Source organism: Rhinopithecus bieti, unplaced genomic scaffold (genome assembly GCF_001698545.2).
Source record: "Rhinopithecus bieti isolate Rb0 unplaced genomic scaffold, ASM169854v2 scaffold_11964, whole genome shotgun sequence".
NCBI lineage: Eukaryota > Metazoa > Chordata > Mammalia > Primates > Cercopithecidae > Rhinopithecus > Rhinopithecus bieti.
In genome coordinates this window covers 8,810,800-8,829,722 of record NW_016807677.1, presented here as the reverse complement: position 1 = coordinate 8,829,722, position 18,923 = coordinate 8,810,800, and the positions used below count along the sequence as shown (strand labels likewise).

The window sequence follows — 18,923 nt, the reverse complement described above, 5'->3', positions numbered from 1 at the left end:
TTTACTCTTGTGAGATTAAAGCTATTAAATAAAGATGTATTTTATTGGTTTCATTTTTATTCCAAAACAAGCTTTTTTCCATTTTCTAAACATTAAGACTGAGAGGACATGAGAAAGTAAAGAAACTAACATGTGTTGAAGCCTTTGATATGCCAGGCACTTGGCTAGGTTTATTACCTTATTCAGTTCTCACAACGCTATAAGGTAGGTGAGGTTATTTTCATTTTAAAGATGAGAAATTGAGATTCAGAATAAGAATCTCTGAGATTCAGAACAAGGTCACACAGAAAAGTGGTAAAGAAAAGAATTAAACTCCTGTCAAATTCCAGAGGCTGTGTTATTTTCAGTATCTTCAAAAGCCATCTCTATTTGGAGTACTGAAAAGTGCCATTCCAGGTACTTCGTATCATTAGATTTTAGATGATTTGTGAAAAAGACTTTTTAAGAATAGGTCTTCTTTGATCATGTAAATAATATATGTATTATATAAGTTTCAGAAATAAAGATCACCTATAATTTCCAAGGTTTTTAATAAGCATTATATAATATGCAAATTGTAGTAAAATCAAATTTGAGGAAATAAAAAGATAACTGAAAAGAGGTTCCTTTGTTCTTTTCTTCACTGCCATATAAAGTATTAAAAGAGGCAGTCTCTTTTATAGATGCCTTCATTCTCTTTTAGGTTTTCCATGTTTTCAATTACTCCTCATGTCTATCATTGGAAGGTAACAGTTATAATTCTAAAATAACCCTTCCTGTTCTGCAGTTAACCTAGTTAATGGTATCTGTATATATACCTAAAGAAAACATTAATATGTATATTATGGTTGTTTAGGTATGGCAGATCTAAAAATGGTTGGCCCATCATCTTCCCCTCTAGGTCCCAGACTGAGGTACATTGCATTAAAATACATGGTCCCTGGAATTTTTCTCTGCATTATAAAACCCACCTCTCTTATCTCTTAACCATTGTAGGTGGTTAATGTAGTACCATTAACAAACAAGCATAATTCTCCGGTGGCAATTCATACGGTGTTATAGGATGCAAGATATTATCTTGACTTCTTAGCCCCTTCTGTTAAGAACAGAAAAGTGGAATTTATGTGCTTTTCCAATATATTAGTCTTGAGTAAAGATAATCTTGTTAGAGCTATGAGACAAAGTGAATTTACAGAAAAATGAAAATTTATAATAGTGAAAGTACTATGAAGAATATATTTGTTAAGATAATTTATATTCATTTAGCTCTCCCTAATTTCCAATTGTCTAGTTCATAAGGAGTTGCATTTGTCTGAAACTGAATAGGCATTTTTGGATAGAAGTAATGAGGTTTCAGTTAACCCAGTCCAAAGTGTAGAAGTCCTTTTCACAGCTTGGCCTGCAGATTCATCTCATCTTATTATCCAATCTGAGCTCTACAACAAATTACAGAAATTTGGGGAGGAAGTTGCAGTAACTCTAGTAAATCAGCATCTCCTATCCTATGTGGTATTTTAGTTACCCCTGATGTTAGGATGCCTCTGTTCTTCAAAATGTGGCCCATAGCATGGAAGATCCCCAGCACATACTTACTCTTGATATAAACAAGCACATACTCACCAGCTCAAGTGCCCTGTCTCACAGAATCTTCCAAACACCCAGAGTACAGAATATGATGGCCCTTAGGTTACACAGTCGGTCCCTTCACAACAAATTAACAGCAGTAAGAAACAAAGAGGCTTGTTCTTCAAACAGAGGACCTATTGGCTCAGGAATCTCAGAGGAGAAAGAAAAGGTAGAAGATGGTTGAGAGAAACCCATAACTTGTTGTCTGTGTTTTGTTTTGTTTTGTTTTGTTTTTAAGACAGAGTCTCTCTCTGTCGCCCAGGCTGGAGTGCAGTGGCGCGATCTCGGCTCACTGCAAGCTCCACCTCCCAGGTTCACGCCATTCTCCTGCCTCAGCCTCCCGAGTAGCTGGGACTACAGGCGCCCGCCACCTCGCCCGGCTAATTTTTTGTATTTTTAGTAGAGACGGGGTTTCACCGTGTTAGCCAGGATGGTCTCGGATTTCCTGACCTTATGATCCGCCTGCCTTGGCCTCCCAAAGTGCTGGGATAACAGGCGTGAGCCACCGTGCCCGGCCCCTTAACTTGTTTTAATGGGTCAGGGTGAAAACAGGAAAGATGAGCAGAAACTGCAGAATTCATGGCTCTAGTCTCCACAGGACAGAGCAGGAAAAGATTACGACAGGAAAAACAAGCAAACAGATGAGGTTCTCCCATTTCCAGCACTGAGGCTCTTCCATTATGTCACTTTTGCTCCTAGTTTGCGCCACTTGCCAGTTATTTCCTGTCTGATTTCCCAAGGGGAGAAATCTCTGGAGGGGGTAGTAAAGCTTCATGGTTGGGTTGCATCTCTTGCATCTTCCTCAGTCTCTCCCATGTCCCTTTTTCCAATGTCCTGGCTTCCTATAGTAGTGCCCTATTGCCGTTTCATTAGAGGATCTTCTCTTATTTGTTGATAGTCCCAGAAAGGGGTTTGCTCCCCTTGTGAACAAGTCTAACTGGGAAGGTAACACTGCAGTCTTAAGTTTCTTTGTCTTTATCTTCCTACTTTTTTTTTCCAAAACTGGATTGCTATTGCCAATACCTGAGAAACTTGTATGTCCTTACCATCCACATACCTTTTCTTTTACCTGTGCCTGAATTCTCAGTAACAAGGCTGCCATAAAGGTAGAGAAGAATAAGCGTCTATTCTGATCTGCTCTTAAATCCATCCTTGTTAATTTAGAAAATGCCTCAGTGAACCACTGATGAAAATCAATGGGGACTCACCCAACAGCAGCATTGCAGCTTCTCCCAGGTCACCTCGCGGTGGGTTTCTAAGGCATGGGAGGAGGTAGTCTCCTCTTGTTTGAGGAGGCAGTCAGCTTCCTGAGGCCAGGGCACTACCTTACAGGAGGGGTTATCATTTGCCTCCATCATGCCTGTTCCATTAGTCAAACAAAGTCAGCCAGAGCAACTCCATGCAGCAGCCAGTGTGCCACAGAGCACCTTGGCAAATGTTCCAGATCTTTTCAGAGCACTGGGAAATAACTCTTTAAGATGGGCACCACCAGCTGGGGAAAAGGTCATATGCACTCCTACCATGTCTGATGGACCTGGCAGTCCTGAATCACTTTAAAAAAGCGTTTGAGTCACTGGAGCTACAAAAGGGTAGGGCTGATTTTCTTCACATTGACATGAAAAAATAAGTTGATTCAACGAGAACACATGACTACAGGGAGGGGAATATCACACACCAGGGCCTGTCGGGGGGTCAGAGGGAAGGGGAGGGAGAGCATTAGGACCAATACCTAATGCACGCAGGGCTTAAAACTGAGGTGATGGGTTGACAGGTGCAGCAAACCACCATGGCACACATATACCTATGTAACAGACCTGCATGTTCAGCCCATGTATCCCAGAATTTAAAGTAACATTTAAAAAAAAAAAAAGAAAGAAAAGAAAAGTAAGTTGGTTTGTATGGCACTGTAGTGTCAGTCTCATTTTGCTGTTTGGTATCATTACTCCTTTTGCCTCCCCTTTCATCCAAGTTACCATGGCAACCACTTGCCAACCTAATACCTTAATTCTAGGACAGTCTCTTGTCCAGATTCTCAGACTCCTTGTTCTTTCTTCTTCTTCATCTCTGCCTCCCTAGCTGTGTTTTACATGTTCAGTTAGGAAAGTTTTGGAGATGGACTCCACATTAGAATATTCTAATAAGGCTAACAATTTCCCCCCTTCCAAGGGAAGTTATCTCCAGATCCTGTAGCCATTGGGAATCATCCATCCATCCAGAAGGTAATTGCCCCACTCTTCTAGGTCCTAGATAGAGGCAAAGAAGGGTAACAAGAAGTAGAAAAAGCAGAAAGAGCAACAGCAGAGAGGGGTCAAGAACCTGGAGGAACAGATAGGAGCTTTCAGTTATTTAATCTCTTCCTCCAGTTTCTTAATTCATTCTTTGTGGCTGCCCACTTCATTCCTTCTTTTATTTCCTGAGATCCAGAGATACCAATAATCCTTTAGAGTGGGGTTTTTCTGAGAATTCCTGTATATACATCAGTTTGTCTACTTCAAATGAGCCTTCTTTTGACCATAGCAAAGCAGGATTTTTGTAAGTATGCTTATGCCAAATGTGAGAGAATAAAAGAAGCCTTTTATTTTTTAAAAAGAGACCTATTGACAATATTCTAGGCATCTCATATTTTCTACTGTTAAAGATGAATCAAATGGCACCTTCAGTAAGTTACCCATTTTGCTCAATTGTAACTTGGAATTTGCAGAGAGGCTTTGGAATTTTCCCTGGGAACCGAATCCCACTCAGCCAAAGTAGTCAGAGGGAGACTTTTTGGCAAACATACAGAGTTCTTACCTAATCACGGGTGACCACAAATCCTCCAACAAATTCACCCAGCAAAAGGACTCACTTGAAATATGCCAGTCTTCCTTATTGCCAAATTGTTGGGATAAAAAAGTAATCAAGGCCCAAAGGAACATGCTAATTCATAAATGTAGAATTAACTAATTTTGTTACTGAGCAGAAAACCCCTGCGTCCCTGCAGACCGCCCATAAATGGCTATAGAGCTATGATGAATGTCCTCTATTTATATGGAATTAAAGCTATGGTCCTTTTTTAGTAAATAGTCAACAGATAGTTCATTTGCATCAGTAGCTACATGGCACTTACTCTGACATCCTGTTTTTCATCATTCCTTATCTGGCTCACTCTGATTTTGTAATTCTTTATCAGTACCTCCTCCAGTTGTCCCTTATATTGTATCTAGCATGTATGATGAGTCACATCCTTCATCATGCGTCAGTAAGGTTAGATTAAGTTCAGTCTCCCAAAACCTCTCCTAGTGTGACAAGTCCCATCTGCGGGTTTGAGCCACCAGGTAATTGTCTGCTCAGGCTTAAGTTATTATACTACGAATGATTCTGGATCTTGATGCCTGACACGGACTTCCAAGACAACAGTAGCCATTCTGGAGATTTCTCTGTTAGCATTCATTTTGGGGCCTGATCAGGGGAATACTGGCTGGCAAAGTCCTGGTAACTCGGGGACCCACCCTGCTCATCCCCATTTACCTGCCTTTCCCTCGCCGTTTAAAAGATAAGAACAGTAGCTTGTCCCCAAGTGCCATCTAAGGCTCGGGGGAGGATGAAAGGCAGCTGCCAATTGTATTGAATCTAATTTCGAGTTCCTGTCAGGTTTTACTGTACCTGGATGCAGAGCTACTGTGTTTTAGAGAAAGTACGCCTTCCGCTTTATGGAAGTATTGCCAAATTGCTCTCCCAAATAGTTATACCAATTTACACTCCCACCTGTGATGTATGAGTTCCTACTTTCACACATTCTTGCCAACATCTGGTGTTTGCAGACTTTATTTTTACCAATCTGATGGGTGTGAAGTAGTGTCTCATTTTGGCTTTAATTTGCATTTCTTTACTATTGAACATCTTTTCCTATGTTCATTGGTCATTTGAGTTTCCTCTTCTGTGAATTGATTGTTCATATCTTTTGCCTTAAAAAACAACTGGCTACCTCTTTTAATATATGAGAGTACTTTATATTCTGAGTACTAACCTTTTGATTGGTTTTACATGTTGCAAATCTCTTCTCCAAAGCTATGACCTGTTTTTCTTTTTATTATGGAGTCTTTTGTATAAAGAACTTTCATGTGCTCCAATATATCTATTTTTCTTAATAGCATGTAGTTCTATGTCTCGTTTAAGAAGTATTTTCTTATCCTGATGTGAATGTCTCTGGTAATTTCTTCTAAAACTTTTATAATTTTTCTTTTCATATTTAAATATTTGATCTATCAACAATTTATTTTTTGTATATGGTGTGAGATTAAAATGCAGTTTTATTTTTTCCATAGGAATAACCAGTTGCCCTAGTACCATTTGCTAAATAGTTCATCTTTTCCTCATTGATTTATAATGTCACCTTATTGCTGGCCTTTTGTTTTTCTGTATTAATTTTAAGATTAGCCTCTCAAGTTCTGTGAAAAAAACCTTTGGAGAATTTGATTGGAATTGCAACATACAGATAAATTTGAAACCATTTGCCGTCTTTATTAATCGAATCATACTGTCCATAAAAATAGTATATTGTTCTTTTATTTAAGTCTTCCCTTACACCCTTTAATATAGGTTTTCAATTTTCAGTTTATCTATAAAGCTCTTGCACGTCTTTTTTTCAAGATTGGTATGGCTTTTATTACATTACAAATTGGATCTTTTTAAATTAAAATTGTACATTGGTTTTGCTGCTATAGCAACACTAATTTTTTAACAAGGACGTTATATCTGCAATGTAATAACATATTGTGGTGAAAGAGTGTATCGTATGTATGGTACAGATTCCTGCTATCTGTTGAAATCTGTTCTATGACCTAGTACATAGCCAATTTATTTATAAAGTTTTCATATTTTTAAAAATTTTCTCTTTAGTTTTGTGCAAACTTTGCATATGTCCATTAGATCAAGCTTGTAATTGATTATTCCAATTATCTATATCCTTATTCAATGTTTTCTTCTTCTGTCAATTAGTATGATTGTGGATTTTTTTCATTTCGTCTAGTAATACTGTGATCTTTTGTGTTACTAATTTGGAGTTTAGAATGACTATAGCTTCCTATTAACCATTACATAGTAACTTTTCTGCTCCTAATAATGGTTTTTGCCATAGAATATATTTCTTGGTATTCATAGAGCTGTGCCAGTTTTCTTTTGGTTCATGGTATGCCTAGCATAGCAATTAGGGATGTTTTCAGCTACAGACAACAGAAAACTTGACCGGTTTCTTAAACACATGGAGGATTATGGGTTTCTCAACAAAATGGAGATATTTACCATTAACGATGTGCCGTTTTTCATCCTCATCCTTGTTTATTCCCTGTGAGTCTTTGTGGAGAGGGAGGATAATGAAACAACCTTTAATATCAGAATTGCATAGTACAGTATCCTGTTTTATCATCTATAGAATCTTTATCCCATAATTGTAAATGGTTTGCTGTTTGCACACATTTTATGAAAGTAAAAGTTATTTAGTTAATTAGGAGATAGAATTTCCTATTTTTAGAGTAAATGTGACAGTTATCCTTACCAAATGAAATTACCAGGAAGAAATGTTTATGCAGGCCTGTTGTTAGAGCCAGAAGCAATTAAATACTCAACTCTCAGTAAACCAAGTATCATTAGTTTACTGGCAAAGCTTATTACAGTAGATTTCAGACAAGATCCAGTGCATTCAGGGTGGTTTGGCCATAGACACAATGCAATAGATTTCAAAGCATTAATGCAAAGTAAAATTATAGTGAGGTTTTAGCAAGCTGACTTTTTGCATCTAGGAATACTTGGTACATGTGTTCTCTCTAGAGATACCATTTTCTACAGTTTTTCTGAAGACTGATTTCAGTATTTCAGTATTTTCCATGAAACCTAATATCACTTGGTACCTTTTGCTGGAGCATTCACCAGGCTATCAGGTCACCCTTCCTACCTAGAAAATGACCTCAAAATTTCCCTTTCCTTATCCCATTCTCTGAAACTTAGTGCATCTGATTTCCCATCTAATCATGCCCTGGACCATTAGGACAGGACTATGGAACCAGGTATTGTCTCTTGTTTGTATTTGGAGCCTTCAACATCTACAAAGCAAGTTAGTCTATTTCTGTTTTTTACTAAAAATGCTTAACCATATGTTAGATGGTTCTAGGGTTTCCCAGGGAACCCTAGAACAAAATACGAATATGCCTAATGTTTAGTTTATGCTAAAAGTTAATAAAGCATTTACCTACATTATTTCATTTAGCCCTCCTTAGTCCTAAGAAGAAAAAATATCTCCATTATAGATAACAAATAGAGCCTTTGCACTGTAAAAGAACATAATTATTGAATTCAAAGCAGGAGACCTTTTCTTCAAAAACATTGGAATTAGTATTATTTTTGAATTATTAGGTTAAAGTGTACAAGTAGGGCCTGATGCTAGATAAATACTTACTGAATGACTACACTCTTAGTTGGGCATTTTCTTTTAGGCACTAAGGCTGCTAATCCAATTTTGAATGCCGTTTTATCATCATTAATCCTTGTCCAACACAATATAGTTGAACAAGAAACTAGGTGTCTTTTTACTGCAGTGTATGCAGAGTGTTTCTTCTATGAAGTTAAGCATTGTGAACATGTTTTTCCTTTCAGTGAGTGTGTAGTATGTTGTTTTACATTGGTCACCTAATAAAGTTTGTGCATTATTCAGTCATTGAGTATTGAAATATACACTAAGAACTTTTGAGAAAGAAAAGTTTTAGAAACTCATAAGTATTTACTTATGAGTTTTACAGATTTTTTTACAGTTTTTTACAGGTTTTCAGATTTTTTGACAGATGATTTTACCACTGTTTTACAGATTTTTTTTTTTTTCTGTATTGAGTTCTTGACATTTGACTGAAATTCTTCTTGCTGTGGTTGAAAGAAGCCCTTTCTGTTTTCTTTATTCTGATCAAAAACAGCTTGTGTCTTTCTGACTAGTTAATCTTTACAACTTTACCTTTGAAAACTCACTTTTGTTTCTTCTCTGGAAAATTAGCATCCCAATTTTCTTTGTGTTTTTCCTCACAGATCTTGATTTTCAACTTAGTTATCTTGATGTGTCTCTGAGCTATAAACTCCATTTTAAATCTGACATCTCTTATTACTGTTGTAATTATGTAATAATGGCTGTTTATAAACTTGAATTAATTTACTTAAATTTGGGTTTTGTTGTGTTTTAAGTGTTCTGTAATAATCTTTCAGCCATGGAAACAAAGAAGTATTTTCCTGCAGAGGAATAAAATTGGCAGTGGATTGGTTTTTGGAAAGAGGCCACAAAGATATTACAGTTTTTGTTCCTGCTTGGAGGAAAGAGCAGTCCCGACCTGATGCTCTCATTACAGGTAGGCTTATTCCAGGCGGCTGCTTGTTCCTCGCTTTCCTGTCATTCCCATGCAGTGTCTGGCACTGTCAGGTATCCTAAATCTGTTTCACTTACTCAGTGTATGCAGTGGGACACTAACATTGTTTTTTGTTGTTGTTGTTTTCTGAGATGGAGTCACACAATGTCACCCAGGCTGGAGTACAGTGGTGCGATCTTGGCTCACTGCAACCTCCGCCTCCCAGGTTCAAGCGATTCTCGTGCATCAGCCTGCCAAGTAGCTGGGACTACAGGCACGCACCACCACACCCAGCTAATTTTTGTATTTTTAGTAGAGACATGGTTTCACCCTGTTGGCCAGACTGGTCTCGAACTCCTGACCTCAACTGATCTGCCCACCTGTATGAGTTTCAGGCAATGATGTCCTCTATAACTGTTCACTCCCAAAGTGCTGGGATTATAGGCATGAGCTACCATGCCTGTCCTGGTTTTGAGTTTGAAAACTATCTGTGTTTTTTTTTTTTTTTTTTTTTTTTTTGCGAAGACCGGAGTCTCGCTTTCTGTCGGCCCCAGGCTGGAGTGCAGTGCCAGATTCTCCAGCTCACCTGCAAGCTCCCTCCCCGGGTTTATGCCATTCTCCTGCCTCAGCCATCCCAAGTAGCTGGGACTACAGGCCCCGCCACCTCTATCCCCGTGCTAGTTTTTTGTATTTTTTTAGTAGACGACGGGGTTTCACCGTAATGGCCAGGATGGTCTCGATCTCCTGACCTCATGATCTGCCCGTCTCGGCCTCCCAAAGTGCTGGGATTACAGGCTTGAGCCACCGCGCCCGGCCACTATCTGGTTTTATTAATTAAACATTAATCATCACTACATAAGCCAGGTGTTTTTTTCTTTACTTTTGTGGAAATTCTGACTTCAAATTTTGGGAAATTCTGACCTTTAGAGAGATGCCAGAAGTCACAAGATCTGGATCCAAATTCTGGCTTTGCCGTTCACTAGCTATGAAGACCTTGAGCCACGCAATGAACCCTTTTGGGCCCCAGTTTTCTCATGTGCTATTGTGACATTAGGTGGCGGTCAGATTCTAATAACAACAGTTCAAAAAAGACATGTAAGACCATAAGATGTGCTTCAGTCCAGTAGAAAGAAATGTATTTTGCATTATGTTGTAGTGTTTAAATGTCTGAGTTTCAGGCAATGATGTCCTTTATAACTGTTCATTACTGTTGTTGAACATTTTGCCCAATTGCAGTGATTTACAATCAACCTCCAACCTTTCTTGTCCTTCTCTCTGCATCCAGTATTGACAAAAACTGAGGCACCTGTGTAAAGAAAACTGTAAAACATTTTAAATAAAAAACAAAGAGACCACCTAATATATACCCAAAGGGGATGATTAAGACTTAATTTTCGGCCGTACACAGTGGCTCATGCTTGTAATCCCAGCACTTTGGGAGGCTGAGGCAGGCGTATCAGTTGAGCTCAGTAGTTCGAGACCAGCCTGGGCAACATGGTGAAACCCTGTTTCTACCAAAAATACAAAAAAAATTAGCCGGGTGTGGTGGTGTGTGATATGGTCCCAGCTTCCCAAGAGGCTGAAGTGGGAGAATCACTTGAGCCCTGGAGGCAGAAGTTGCAGTGAGCTGAGATCGTGCCACTGCACTCCAACCTGGGTGACACAGTGAGACCCCATCTCAAAAAAAAATAAGACTTAATTTTTATGTATAATTATTACGTCATTGTTAAATTAACATAAGAATGAATAGGCAAGTCATGGTGGAGTCCAGAGCATGGAACCAGACCCTTAGCCTATGTATATAAACAGAAAGCAGAGAGGTCATAATTCAACCAGTAGTACCAAATATTGGATAACCCTTTGGGAAAAGTGTACTTGTTTAGACCGTTATCTTACACCATATAACAGTAAATTCCAGATGATTGAAGACTTAATTGTCAAAAATCAAATCATCAGAGACCAAAAGAATTTTCTAAATTTAAAACTTTTAAAACAAATTACTAAGGAAAAGAGAGAGAAAATTATATCAAAATTAAAGCTCCTGCATTTTGAGAAACTTTCTTAAAAATGATAATCGACCAGTTGCCTAAGGAAAAAAAATCCAACAAAGAATCGTGTCCTTAATACAAAGAGCTCATACAGATTGATTAAAATCTGTATGATTTTATTCATACAGTGTTCATTCATTAGAAGAATGGTTCAATGAATGAATGGTTCAAACAAACTTCTTTCCGGTATATAAGCATCAAAAGGCTAGGAATAGACAACTCCCAGAATGCAAGCACTAAATAAGAAGAAAAAAGTTCAACCCAATTAGTAATTAAATAAATGCAAATCTAAACAATGTTATTTTTTACCCAACAAATTAGCAGAGATGGCCAGACGCGGAGGCTCACTCCTGTAATCCCAACACTTTGGGAGGCCAAGGCGGATGGATCACTTGAGGTCAGGAGTTCAAGACCAGCCTGGCCAACATGGTGAAACCCTGTCTCCACTAAAAACACAAAAAATTAGCCAGGCCTGGTGGCGGGCACCTGTAATCCCAGCTATTAGGGAGGCTGAGACAGGAGAATCACTTGAACCCAGGAAGTGGGGGTTGCAGTGAGCTGAGATCATGCCATCACACTCCAGCCTGGACAACTGAGCAAGACTCCGTCTCAAAACCCCGTCTCTAAAAAATACAAAAAACTAGCCGGGCGACGTGGCGGGCGCCTGTAGTCCCAGCTACTCGGGAGGCTGAGGCAGGAGAATGGCGTAAACCCAGGAGGCGGAGCTTGCAGTGAGCTGAGATCCGGCCACCGCACTCCAGCCTGGGCGGTAGAGCAAGACTCCGTCTCAAAAAAAAAAAAAAAAAATTAGCAGAAAGTAAAAATCTGATAACATTCAATGCCCTGAAGCAGTTACTCATAGGCTGCTGTGGAAATTGTTGCAACCTGTCAAGAAAGTAGTTGGTCTTAAAATATTAATATTCTTGGATCTACTAGTTCGCCTTCTAAGAATAAGTTCCAAGAAAATAAGCAGAAGTACAGACAAATATTTATGACCAAAGACATCCCATGCAGTATTATTATTTAGAATAGAAAAAAAAAAAAGTGTTCATTCATTAGAAGAATGGTTCAATCAATTAGGATGTATCAATATGATAGAATATGCATTAGAATATTCAGGCAGAATTTTTAATGATCTGCAGAAATGCTGTTTTACATAAAAGGCAGATTTTATTTTATAGACAGACACACAGACAGGCATACATATATATATATACGCACATATATCAACAATGGAAAGAACAAAATACACAGAAAAGATGAGAAGGAAATATACCAAACTGTTAACAGTAATTGCCTCTTGGTTGCAACTTTGTGAGGTCTTTATTTCTCCCTGCTTCTTAGTACTTGTCCTTACCTTTCTAATTTTCTACAGGGAACCTAACAATGTTTTGATAATGGGGGAAGGGATAAAGTAAACTAAAAAAAGAAAAACAACATTTAAGCATGTAAATGACTTTAAAGCTTCCTGAACATGAAAGGAGTATGAAAGCAAGAAGAAGAGAAAATGATAGTACACTGTGTAAAATGTGTCTAAGTTTAGTTTTTAAAATACCAGCATGCCAGTCCCTGGAACACATCAGTATGCAGACTGCTTTGTAAAATGCCAAACTAATGTCAGAGGCTTTTAGGTGTTATAATCCCAGGGTAATAATTCTCTTGACTAAATCCCTCAACCAGATAATACCTGGTAAATTGAGTAGCCCAATACTCTTTCACTGCACCAAAAAAAGACACTTGATAAGAAATATTTTCGAGTTGTCAGCATCATAGATTCAGATTAGCACTTTTGCCAATCTTCCATTCATTTATCAAATATTTAACAAGCACTAGCTGTGTATCAAGTGCTGTGCTAAGAACTAGAAATTCAGTTAACTTTCTAGTTTTACTGAACCCATATTAGGTCAGGATTATTTATGTCATCCTAATTAATGTCCTTCTAACCTCATTAACAATTAAAGAAATGCAAATTAAGCAACATGATGACTGTGAGGCCACCGAACTTAATCTACAACTCACTTTGGTGAGGATCAAGACATGGCATAGATGAGTAAACATCCTCACAAATAATAAAGTGCCATAGATTACTCATAAATGTAAGACTATGAATGAACTGAAAGACTTCAGAGTATATCGGTTTAAGTAACTCATTTATTCATCCACAGACAGTCACTGAACATCTACTGGTATGCCTCATGGGCTGGGTGCTGATGGATACAAAGATAAATGACATATGGCACCTGCCCTCAAAATGCTTATCAGGTTAACACACAAATATAATATGACAACTCCTATAATTGAGACGGGGCACTCGATTTTGCATTGGTATTCTTTCATTTCTAAAAGAGATCAATCGTAGGCCAGGCACAGTGGCTCATACCTGTAATCCCAGCACCTTGGGAGGCCCAGGCAGGCGGATCATGAAGTCAGGAGTTCGAGACCACCCTGGCCAATATGGCGAAACCCTGTCTCTACTAAAATTGCAAAACTTAGCTGGGCATGGTGGCGCGCGCTTGTAGTCCCAGCTACTCAGGAGGCTGAGGCAGAAGAATCGCTTGAACCTGGGAGGTGGAGGTTGCAGTGAGCTGAGATCGCACCAGTGCACTCCAGCCTGGGAGATGGAGCAAGATTCCGTCTCAAAAAAAAAAAGAGATCGGCAATCGGCAGTTACATCTATTAAACAAAATTAAGTTGAAGAGCACAGTGTTTATTGAGAGCTTGCCAGGCACTGTGCTAGCTGCTTTGCCGTAAGTTAACTGATGTACTTCTCATAGTTTATCAACTGCATTTGACAACATGAGAAACAGGCTCAACAAGATTGTGATTATCTGATGTGGAAAGTAGCAGAACCTGAGATTTGTCCATGATTTGCTGATGCCCACATTTCTTCCACTCATACAAAGGTCTGGTCTTTTTTTTTTTTTTTTTTTTTTGAGACAGAGTCTCACTCTGTTGCCCAGGCTGGAGAACAGTGGCATGATCTCAGCTCACTGTAACCTTTTCTTCCCAGGGTTCAAGCAATTCTCCTGCCTCAGCTTCTTGGGTAGCTGGGATTACAGGTGTGCACCATCACGCTCATCTAATTTTTGTATTTTTCGTAAAGACAGGGTTTTGCTATGTTGACCAGGCTGGTCTTGAACTCCTGAGCTCAAGCGGTCTGCCTGCCTCAGCCTCCTAAATGTCTGGTCTTAATGAATTCTTCTGACAGGGGCATCATCAGACTGTATGCCAGGATTAGAGCTGACCCACGTCACTCTTCCATCCCTACCCAGCTCACACTTCTGCTGTGGCAATTACAACTCTTGTTTACCTGGCTTATGTATCTGTCCAGTGCAGTAAGACTGAGGCTCCTTTGGAGAGGTCATTTTTAGTCTTGATGGCTGTTAACACCTAGCACAATACCAGGAAGGTATGTAATAATCATCTGTTGCGGAGATGGATTGAAAAAAACTTAGTAAGTCCAGTTAATAAGCATTGAGAAGTAGTGAGCTTTAAAAAAAAAAAAAATCCTGACATCTGTAGGTTTGTGCCCCGCACTCTGTGCCAGAATTTACAATGGTGGGAGAATGGGGGACAGAGGAGCAAAAGTAGAAGGAAAGGATGGTTGAAAGGGAATTTTTATCATTGATCAACATATGAACTCTCGTACCCTTTTTTAAATCACAAAACAAGTCAATAGAGTTACAAAGTGCCATAAGAATATGCCAACCAGCCGGGCGCAGTGGCTCACTCCTGTAATCCCAGCACTTTGGGAGGCTGAGGCGGGTGGATTACCTGAGGTCAGGAGTTCAAGACCAGCCTGGCCAACATGGTGAAACCCCGTCTCTACTAAAAATACAAAAATTAGCCGGGCATGGTGACAGGTGCCTGTAATCCCAGCTACTCAGAAGGCTGAGGCACAAGAATCACTTGAACCAGGGAGATGGAGGTTGCAGTGAGCCAAGATCATACCACTGCACTCCAGCCTGGGTGATAGAGCAAAACTCAGTCACAAAAAAAGAGAGTATGCCAACCACAGACAAAATGAGCATCTCTCTACCCAGCCTTTTCTAATCAACAGATGCTTTCTCCACATAATCACTTCTTACTTCTTACTCAGTTCGACCCCCACGAGAATGCTGCCATTCGTTACCCTGTCTCACAGAAAGGTCATGAAGCATATCATAGCCATGTTCATAACAACACTTGTGACCTCACTGCCTCCTCTCTCTTTGAACTTTCTGCATTTAAAGATTTTTCCCTTTGCTACCTCGACAACTTCTGCTTCCTTTCGTACTCTCCCACTAGTTGGAAGAAAACAACTACAAAATATGCAAACAAACTTAGAGGAAAAAAATGTATTGCTCACACCTGAACCCCACACAACATACAGCTGCTCTGTTAGAACGGTGTTCAAGTAGGAACGTGGAAGAAACTGTGTCCATAGTGGTCATGCTGATGGCTCCAGGTCTTAAGCAAAAGCTTCATATAATGACAGAATTTGCCCAGTCATGTTTCAATTTTACACTGTTCATATTTTAAACTATTTTAAAGCCTTTATTATTAAAATTCCTGAAGGAAAAATACTATTGAGAGTTGGAAATTATGTTGTATCTACAAATTAAATCATAATCCCTAATTAAAGGGCTACATATATACAGCTAATGTTTTAGAGTTTCACATTGTATGAAAGTTGCCATGTGTGTTACCTGTGTATTTCCTTTCTGAAATCCTACCATTATTATTTTTGCAGATCAGGAAATTTTACGTAAGTTAGAAAAGGAGAAAATCCTGGTGTTCACGCCATCCCGGCGAGTCCAGGGAAGGAGAGTGGTGTGCTATGACGACAGGTTCATCGTGAAGCTGGCTTTTGAGTCGGATGGTATCATTGTGTCCAATGATAACTACAGGGATTTGGCTAATGAGAAACCAGAATGGAAGAAGTTCATAGATGAACGATTATTAATGTATTCATTTGTCAATGACAAGTAAGTAAAACCATTTACTTGCCAATGATATTGCTTATGTGAAAATATAACTACCCCTGGTAGCTGCTACAGAATTCTCTTTTTGCCACTGTCCAGACCTCAAACAGGTTTCTAAGAACTGATCTCCGCACTGTTCCTCAGTGGGAGTCAGGAAAACTGCAAAATCATTGCCACAGGAGGCCCAGTGTGAGTGGCAGGCCCCACCTTTCCCTGTAAGTCACTCACAGAACACCTAAGGTAGAGGAAGTCTTCTAAGAATCTGTCTGAAGAACCTGAGGAAACAGACACAGGGGGAATTCCCATCTTCACCCTCAAAGGACTGCCTTTTAAAATCAATGTAGAGCATTGATAGCTTACTAAATAAGCCATGCTTGGCTTAACAACAGGGATATGTTCTGAGAAGTTCATCCTCAGGCGATTTCATCATGGGTGTGAACATCATAGAGTGTACTTACACAAACCTAGCTGGTCCAGCCTACCACACACCTAGGCGATATACATACAGCCTGTTGCTCCCAGGCTACCAACTTTTATAGCATGCTACTGTACTGAATACTGTAGGCAATTGTAATACAGTGGTACGATATGTTTGTATATCTAAACATACCTAAACACTGAAGAGGTATATTTACCATGAAATATGCTATAAAAGATTTCTAAATGTTATGTCTCTGTAGGGACTTACCATGAGTGGGGCTTGCAGGACAGGAAGTTGTCCTGAGTGAGTCAGTGAGTGTATGGTGAGTGAATGTGAAGGGCTAGGACATTACCATAAACCACTGTAGACTTTATAAACACCGTATACTTAGGCTATGCCATATTTATCAAAAAATACTTTTCTTTTTTCAATAATGTGTGAACCTTGGCTTATAACTTTTTTACTATTAATATATAAACTTCTTAGTTTTAAAACATTTTCTCTTTTGTAATAACACTTAGCTTAAAACATTGTGCAGCTGTACAAAACATTTTCTTTCTTTATATCCTTATTCTATATGCTCTTTTCTGTTTTATTTTTTTCTTTCTTTTAAAGTTTTGTTAAAAGTAAGACACAAACACATTATCCTAGGCCTACACAGGGTCAGGAGCATCAGAATCACTGTCCTCCACCTCCACATATTGTTCCTCTGGAAGGTCTCCCAGGGCAGTACTGGGTGTGGAGCTGTCATCTCCTATGGTAACAATGCCTTTAGAAATACTTCCCGAAGGAACTGCATGAAGCTGTTTTACAGTTAACATTTTTTTTAGAAGTAGAAGGAATACACTCTAAAATAAAAACAAAAGGTATAATATAGTAACTATATAAACCAGTAACGTAGTTGGGGATTTTTTAGTTTTCTTTTGTTTTTTTTTTTGTTTTTTGAGATGTAGTCTTGCACTGTCGCCCAAGCTGGAGTACAGTGGCACCATCTTGGCTCACTGCAACTTCAGCCTCCCAGGTTCAAGCAATTCTTATTCCTCAGCCTCCTGAGTAGCTGGAATTACAGCCACGCCCCATCACACCTGGCTAATTTTTGTTTTTTTTTTAGTAGAGACGAGGTTTCACCATGTTGGCTAGGCTGGTCTCAAACTCCTGGCCTCAATCGGTCTGTCTGTCTTGGCCTCCCAAAGTGCTAGGATTACAGGCGTGAGCCATCATGCACAGCCAGTAACATCATGGTTTATCAAGTATTATGCACAGTCCGTAATAGTATGTGCTACACTTTTATACGACTGGGGGCACAGTAGCTTTGTTTGTACCAGCATCAGCATGATCACAAACACATGCGTAATGCATTATGCTATTACGTTACCAGCAACTTTTCAGCTCCACCGTCATATATGCAGCCCATTGTTGACCAAGATGTTATGCAGTGCGTGACTGTACATGAATTTTTAAAGTTCTTATACTAATTTAAGATTCTGACCATGATGAGAGTCTAAAAGTTGATGAATTAACAAATGACATCAACAAGCATGTCTCATGAGAAGTAAATATATTTATAAATATGTAGAAAAAGTTCACCTCTTGTGCTAATTAAAATGCAAAAGAATCTAAAAGAATATATTTTCTCACTCATTTAATTCACAACAATAGTTTTGTGTATGCCTCATGCTATTAAAGATGCACTGATATATTATTTGGCAGAGGTTCACAGAAGCCTCAAGAATATTGTGTTCTATCAACCCAAAAATCTCCTTTCTTGGAATATATAATGAGGAATAAATAAAGACCAGATGTGTTCATTTCTGTATTCTTTCTAATTGCAAGAATTCAAGGGCAACTAAATGTACAATAGAGAAATCAATCAAATTATGATACATCTCCTACTGGAATATTATTCAGCTCTTCAGAGTTATTATGAAAAAAAGAATTATGCCAGGTGTGGTGGCTCACACCTGTAATCCTACCACTTTGGGAGTCCAAGGCACGTGGATCACCTGAGGCCAGGAGTTTGAGACCAGCCTGGCCAACATGGCGAAACCCCGTCTCTACTAAACATCCAAAAAAAATTAGCTGGGTGTAGTGATGGACGCCTGTAATCCCAGCTACTTGGGAGGCTGAGGCAGGAGAATTGTTTGAACCCCAGGCGGGCAGAGGTTGCAGTGAGCCGAGATCATACTACTTCACTCCAGCCTGGGTGAAACAGGAAAGCTCGGCCGGGCGCGGTGGCTCAAGCCTGTAATCCCAGCACTTTGGGAGGCCGAGACGGGCGGATCACGAGGTCAGGAGATCGAGACCATCCTGGCTAACACGGTGAAACCCCATCTCTACTAAAAAATACAAAAAACTAGCCGGGCAAGGTGGCGGGTGCCTGTAGTCCCAGCTACTCGGGAGGCTGAGGCAGGAGAATGGCGTAAACCCAGGAGGCGGAGCTTGCAGTGAGCTGAGATCCGGCCACTGCTCTCCAGCTCGGGCGACAGAGTGAGACTCCGTCTCAAAAAAAAAAAAAAAAAAAAAAAAA

The 18,923-nt window shown here is 39.4% G+C and overlaps 1 protein-coding gene across 1 annotated transcript in view; it reads left to right on the top strand.

The window, feature by feature from the left end:
• Nucleotides 1–18,923, top strand: part of ZC3H12C (zinc finger CCCH-type containing 12C) — a gene marked incomplete at its 5' end in the record, with an annotated part of 83,250 nt that overhangs the window by 54,451 nt on the left and 9,876 nt on the right. The window contains 2 exons of the mRNA XM_017883005.1: nucleotides 8,827–8,966; nucleotides 15,744–15,978. Of these exons, the coding sequence (XP_017738494.1) occupies nucleotides 8,827–8,966; nucleotides 15,744–15,978 (375 nt within the window). The remainder of the gene's footprint in view (nucleotides 1–8,826; nucleotides 8,967–15,743; nucleotides 15,979–18,923) is intronic.